At 31.6% G+C, this 7,285-nt stretch overlaps 1 protein-coding gene across 3 annotated transcripts in view; it reads right to left on the bottom strand.

Annotated features, from left to right (window-relative positions):
* Nucleotides 1–153: 153 nt before the first annotated feature.
* The window catches only part of LOC123005417 (ras-specific guanine nucleotide-releasing factor RalGPS1-like), a 20,120-nt gene continuing 12,988 nt past the window's right edge, over nt 154–7,285 (bottom strand). The window contains exons 4-12 of one of the 3 annotated variants that reach the window (XM_044401236.1): nt 6,825–6,981; nt 6,608–6,771; nt 6,415–6,557; nt 6,140–6,365; nt 3,335–3,541; nt 3,132–3,200; nt 804–1,001; nt 559–732; nt 154–506 (exon numbers count right to left, since the gene is read on the bottom strand). In XM_044401236.1, the coding sequence (XP_044257171.1) occupies nt 263–506; nt 559–732; nt 804–1,001; nt 3,132–3,200; nt 3,335–3,541; nt 6,140–6,365; nt 6,415–6,557; nt 6,608–6,771; nt 6,825–6,981 (1,582 nt within the window). In that variant the 3' untranslated portion in view covers nt 154–262. Of the gene's footprint in view, nt 507–558; nt 733–803; nt 1,002–3,131; nt 3,201–3,334; nt 3,542–6,139; nt 6,366–6,414; nt 6,558–6,607; nt 6,772–6,824; nt 7,090–7,285 lie in introns of all 3 variants that reach the window. The other 2 variants (XM_044399537.1, XM_044400394.1) reach the window with 2 other exon arrangements.

Raw genomic sequence — 7,285 nt, forward strand, 5'->3', positions numbered from 1 at the left:
AATTAATATGTTAACGGCTGCACAAATACGAATATTCGATTGATTTCAGACTTTAATAGTGTCTAAGAAATTCAATAACCTATATTTTTCTTTAAGGTGCTTCAAGGTAAAAGAGATAAATTGATCCAAGTCGGAGAATTAAAACCACACAAGTAAACAATTAAAAAGCTATGTGTAATAAATGCAAATGTACAAAAGAGGAGGTACAACTTAAAATAAATAATCATAGAAAATAAATAACAATATCATTCAGTCACGCAAATTACTCAAAAGACATGAGATTACTAGGAAGAGGAGTTTGTTCTCCGTTAGCTGCTTGTTGTAAATGTCGACACCATTTTTCTGCTAAACTTTTGGTACCCGCTCTGTATTTGTAGATGTTTCCTCGATGATGATCGATGATTTGGAAACAATCCTGTTGAACACCATTGTCACCAAGAATTATCTGACAACCCATCAACGGCACCAGCTTGCAAGGCTCTCTTTTGAAATCAGATCGTTGGTGACTACAATCATTCAACTTAAATCAACATCCCTAAACCACTGGTGGGTGTTTACCCTTTAAAAGATTTCGGTGAAAAGTAAACAAGTGATGTTGTCCAAATTTGTAACCAGTAACGTTGCCAAGAAGTCACGGTTGGCTTACGTCCTTCTTTTAAAACAGTCTTTCGCCGAACACAACCTTGCATTGTGCAGACCTGATCTTCTGGACCCAGAGAATCCTCTGCCAACCTGAAATTAAACTCCATGAATAAAACATGTGAGAAAATTAATCTAATTAAAACCGGCGTTAAGTCACCTACCTCGTAAGAAGTGTTGAATTTTCCGCCGTACTTTGTGATGCTTGGAGTGGTAAATCGATGGTGGGTGATGGCAAATCGGCATGAAGTAAATGTAGGTTTCTTGAAGAGTCTTCCAATTCAGAATCATCTAACAAATGTAATGTTTTCGGGAGATCTTTGGGATCAAACGCACCGACTTGATGAGATTTGCTAAAAATACTAAAATGGAAAATCAGTTTGTCATTTTTGCCCATTTGGACGATAAAATGATGAAATTTATTCATCCAGAGTATTACACAATACGCGATTTACAACTCATTATTCTGGAATAGGAAAAAATGACCCACAACTTGTGAAATACTCTGAACAAAGCATGGCAAAAATAAAATAAAATGGAGACAATCAAGATATTTTATATGGATTTTCGATGTACAAGTAGTAGATTGTTCTATAAATTAAGAAAAGTGGTTGTTTTCCAGTGAGTGTAAAAGTTTTACACGAACAAGGAAAAATCACTTTTCTTAACGTTTTGAACATGCAATTTTTTCGTGTATTTGACCAAAAGGACTAAAATGTAAAAATGAAGAAAAATTAATTAATCAAAACAAGAGAACGATGTTTTTAGTAAATAAATTTTTCATTATGCAAAATGACTGAATTGGGTGAAGGGTTTTCCAATATTTTAACAACAGTAGCAGAAGTTAATTCAAATTTGCTACCGACGAAGGCAAGAGAAAAGTATGAGAAAACTTATGAACAGTTTTGTTCATGGAGAAAATCAAAAAAAGTAGAGGGAAGTGATGAAAACATCCTAATCGCTTTCTTTTTTGAAAAGGTATTTGTCATTAATTACATTACTTTTCAGTACTAATTTTTAACGTATTGTTGTAGGCTAAAAGTTTGAAATCTTCAACATTGTGGTCATTGTATTCAATGTTAAAATGTATGCTGGCTATTAATGAAAATGTTGACATTTCTACTTATAAAAAGTTGAACAAAATTTTCAGTTATTTATTTTGTCGTAATAAGATAAAGTTGTATTTTTTTTAAATGAGTGGCTATGCTATTTTTTTCTGTTCTAAAAAATATGTATGTGCAACAGAATATTTTTTTTACAATTATACTTAAAAAATAAAATACATATTTTGTTTAATAGTAATTGGCTATGGAAAAACTATTACACTCAAAATGTGTAGATAATAATTAATGAAAGTTTTGTGAAATGTGAAATAGATCCATCATAATCATTCATGAAAATTATAAAAAATTAAAAAAATAGGATAGATTAGAACTATTGAACGAATATGCGAGCGCCTCCGAACAAAATTATTACATATTTTTTAGGATAGGAAAAACAAATGTTTCAACAGTCAACATAATAAGAAAAAACGATTTTTGATGGTCTAATGGAGGTAGGATAACGTTCCACATATACGGAATTTGGGTATTTGAATAGCCATATCGTCATTTTTGTGTCATATAAAATATATTTTTTGAAGAATTAAAGCGGCTTTTTTTACAACACTCTATGTGTCACTAGAAGTTACAATGGTAATGTTAGCTATCATTGTGGTCATTGTATTCAATGTTAAAATGTACGCTGGCTATTAATAAAAATAATTAACAATGACGGATATGTGGCCAAAAAATCTAAGGTTTTTACGATAGATAACATCAACACGGTTTTCACTAAGGCCCCGGATGATACCTTCATTAAAGTAGTTATGATTTTTGCTTTACATGGAGCCTGCCTACTTTAAATAATTGTATATTTTCTATTAATATTCATAATTAAAATGTATAAAGTTTAATTGTTGCTTTATTTAATGGTCGTTAAGTATCCAAAATGGTGAAGAATAGTGTTGCTGACTCAAATCGTGAAGAAATGTGTTGCTAACGATCAAAATCCCACTTTTCTTTACGATTTTGAATTGAACAATGTACTACCTTTCTATCAAATACACGAAAGATGTAATTTTCTTTATTTAAGATTGGCATCTTAATCATAATTTTGGCTTTACGGCCCTAATTATTTAACTATAAAATGTCTTGATTTGGTATTCCTATTCTACTTAAGTAGCCAATTAAAGACAGTGAAGTTAGTTCTAATTACTGGCTAGTTATATTATTTACTTCGGTGCCAACATCGACATTCCCTACCCAAACTAGTGACGTGACTTTAGTCGAAATTTAAACACCGTTCAATTAATCTACAGCCAATTTCCTTTCCCACAAAAGCAATTAATCACATTCTCCTCGACACAAAGCACTATCACTCAATCAGTTCCCCTACATGCAATATCATCTAATCTCTTTCCAAGCAAGGCTTTAAACATTTCAAGCACTTACCCCCAGGGTAGTACCACAGAGGGACACCCTGTTTTGTGGAAATTACGAGGAAGACTTGTACTACGAAATCTAGACAAAGTACGTTTTAATGTTTGAACATTTGTTAATTTTTTAAAGGCGCACTAAAAATTTGTTAAAGCGTGTGATGAAAAATAAAAAGGCAAAAACCCGTGAAAAACTACTTAAATTATTCAAAGACTCACTTTGTTCCTAAACTGCGGCACTTTCTGTGACCCGGTATGAATTTACTTCCTGATGTAACGGCGTGAAGACGTAATGATCCGCTGGAAGCCTTTGCCGGCGAGAGATTTAATGATGCGATTGCAGCTGCATCGACAATCACCGATTCCTTTGAGCTGCAACTTGAGGAACTCGGGGCCGGCGAAAGTGGTTCCAGTTTCAATGAAAGTCTAAGAATGCTATTATTATACTGCCTATTTCTGAAATTGCAGTACCAAGAAAACGTGAATATTTTTCAGTAAATTTCGCTAAACTCGACACACATAAATAAGTAAACTTCTGATTCTTTTGTGTTATACGAGGCTATTCGATTTAATATTAAAACAGGTAACAAAAGAAACTCTTGCACTTTTGCAAAGGCGCCGACTATACTTGAAATTTTTTAATGGGTGCGGGGCACCCATCAAATAAATTAATCACTTTTAATGTCAAAGATGTCTTAAATTTTCTATTATTCTGTTTTTCGTCTTCCAGAAAATAGATCAAATTCATGTTTATACATATTATTCTATTTTGTTTTTCCATTTTCCAAATTAATCCAAAATTAAGCTTTTCAGTGAAAAAGATTTTTTATTATCTCAGATACTTTAAAACGACAAAACATTCTACATAAACTTTTTATACACTACTCCAAAAGATTAAGAGAACAAAAAATGTTCAAAAAAAAATCTGAGCTACAGGTTGTGACGCAATCTCAAGAATGTTATTTAACTCCAAAATATTGGTACACGGTTTGAGGGTCACTGGAATTATTTCCTTGTTAACATAAAATTGCAACAGATAAAAAAAATCGTATCCATGACAATGAAAGAGAAAAGTCACTTCATAGATTTGACACTGTCATCATTTGATTTGCTTTTGATTTAGTTTTTATCAAAATTCGAAGATCTTCTGTTTAATCTCTTTCAGCGAATGGTTTGATTCGTAATTTTTCTCTATATTTATGAACATGTATGGCAAAATATTAAAATAATATATTAGTTGTCCTGATTATAATTTACGGTGAAACACAAGGTAATGATACTAATGGCCATTGTTGCAGCCAAAGCAGTAGTTCTCAAACAAATAGTGTAAAATGAATAATTTCCTTTAACAACGTGAATTCTTGTTTTTAGCGTATTAGTTTTCTTCTACCGTGAATATCATCTCATTTAAATTTCAACCTCAAGACTGTAAACACCCTGTATAAGGGTAGTTTCAAAAACTGAAATAAATTTACTTCAAGATTCTTTTACGATTTCTTGAAAAAATTTTTTTTGATTTAAAGAACAGAGAAAAAAGTAACTTTTTTGTTGTTTTAGTAAATCTATCGCGTATTCACAAATATTGATAGAAAGACTAATGTTTCAAAGTCTTTTTAACATTAACATTAGTTATTTGTTAAATTTGAAAAAACAATTCTAATAAATTAAAAAAAAAATTGTTTTTTGTGAACACTTCTAATAAAATTCAAAACTGACTATTTTTAAGACTATTTATCTCAAATTAATTGCATCAATTAAAAGTTGATATCTCTAAGCCGTATTTAGCACTCGATCAACTAACATGCAAATTTTACAAAAACAAAAATATTGGAATTAAAAAAAAATCCAAATTTATTTATTTTTTTCAAATTTAACAGTAGTGTATTATTTTTCAAAACTCAACAACTTGAAGTATTTTGCAACTTTGAACATGTACTATTTTCTTGACATTTATTATTGTATAGGTACATACATTAACCACTTTTTATTACTGTTACTGTTTTCACTGTTATTTATTGTTTTTTCTTTTGTACTATACGAAAAATTATATTGTTTTCAATGTTCTAAATATTAAATTCGTTAAATTCACAAAAACAAAGAAGAAACCATTGCAAGTGTTACAAACATGTATATAGAAGATATGAAAACAAATTTTTAAGTTATTTCTATTGCTTTAAAGACGCTTAATTTATAAAGTTTTTTGTTTGTGCACCCATTGAAAATATGAAAAGTTGGCGCCAATGCCCTTCTGGAATACACAGTTACAAATAAGTCAATCGCATGAGAAATTTTCCACTTTACTTATCTCTGAAAGTGGATAAAAGAATGTGGAATTGCGAATATACACTACATCAATTTTTCACCCTTTAGGTGAAATTTTTTTATTATATGTGGTATGTGACAAAAAATCTTCAACACTATAACTTTCCAAATTGTCTTAAATTTCTTGTAATAAATAACTTTCATGGCTCAAAAAAAGTACGTATTGGAACCAGAAATAGACTCAAATCAGAAGATTTTACCGGAATAAGTAGGAGCATCGTCGTTTTAGGCCATCATAACGTTAATTCAGAAAGGATTTGCCATTTTTGATTGTGTTTTTATTTGTTTTCAATTATAATTTTCCTAATCCACCATAGCCCGAAATGTAATTTCTCATTTTTAATCTCAGAACACGTGCTTAATTAAAGGTAATTACTATAATTAGAAAAATAGTTAGAGGTCACTGGATAAAATTTCTTGGCCCTCTGCATTGTTGAGGTTCCAGAAGTAAAGGAAACTGAAGGTTTTGTCTTTTTCTGGTTTGTCTAGGACGTTTTCAAAACTGTTAAGATTCATAAAATGTCTTGTTTAAAGATCGTTACATGAAAAAATTGTTGACAAATTTCGATTAGCCTAAAACACCTAAAAAGATTAATAATTCAATTCTACATTTTTTTGAATTAAAATTTTAGTTTTAAATATCTTGAAAGAATATTCTAGTGTTCTTGGTGTTGCAAGAGATAATAATAAATGATAATTTACTTGTATTGGTCGTCTTCGACGAATTTTTGGAGTTCCTCGATATATCTGATTGAATTTAAGTAGTCTTGAATGTGAGGTATTGCAGTCAAGTGAGAATAATCAGAATGTTGATAATTAGAGATTACACGTAAAATATTGTTCATTTTGAGAGTCCTTTGCTGGGATTCTAAACCACCAGAATGAGGATGGGCCATGTCAATATAAACAAGATCAGTCAGATATAAACCTATAATTTTTAAATTTAGTTAAATGTAAAAAAGAAGATTAATTTGTACCCAAATAAGGTATGCAAGGAAGTTTCAAACTTTCAATATGGCGCCTGAGATTCGACCAATTATCAGCATCCGAAAACACCTCGGCCAGTTTGTCAAAAGTCTGCTTGTCTTTTTTAGACAAACAAGTCCACGTTTTTGATAATCTACGAAACACTCATCAAAAATCAATTAAATTTTCGTTACGTTGTCAAACCTGTAAATCGAGGCACTTTGTAAGGCTGAAATCATTGCAAATAACGAGTGCAAATTATTCAAATCGTACAACTTCTTCGCTATCCTAATGAAAAACGCGAGTATTTCCGCTCTTTGTTTGGGTGTTGGCCCGCTGAGTATTTCTTGCACCGTCCAGAAGCTCACCTGCGTCAAACATTCGCTGTTCGCTCGAATTACGAGCAGGTGTTGGTACTTACGTGATTGAATCGTCTCGTGAATGCAACAACATTGGGCGCCATGGTCAACTTGTTTTTCTTATTCCATGCACAACTGGTGAGTTCGTCGGGTTGGATGCTGAGGAACACAGGCAAATCGAGTAATGTCAATTGACTGGCAAAGTCTTCCGGCGATATCCTGAGTATGTCGAAAATAGCACAGCTGTAGTTTTTGGTTCGGGCTTGAGACGAGGCATTGCTGGGCAAGCTTTGAGTTTTGATATGGGCAGGTACAGATGCGAGTGAACTGAAATCGTCCGCAAATAAGACGATTTCGTCAAAGGTTTTGAAAACGGCAAGAAGAATATTTCAAGCAGTGTTTACTGTTTTTTGCAGGTGTATTTAAATTAAGTAATTAACAGTTTAAGCGTTTAACGAAAAGAGTGCATAACAGCGGAAAAAGATTGGTGTAGATACAATTAAAAACAGTTTAATTCTTTGAA

The sequence above is a fragment of the Tribolium madens genome, unplaced genomic scaffold (genome assembly GCF_015345945.1).
Source record: "Tribolium madens isolate multiple individuals breed KSU strain unplaced genomic scaffold, Tmad_KSU_1.1 Scaffold_11;HRSCAF=98;Tcas5.2_LG3b, whole genome shotgun sequence".
Taxonomy (NCBI): domain Eukaryota; kingdom Metazoa; phylum Arthropoda; class Insecta; order Coleoptera; family Tenebrionidae; genus Tribolium; species Tribolium madens.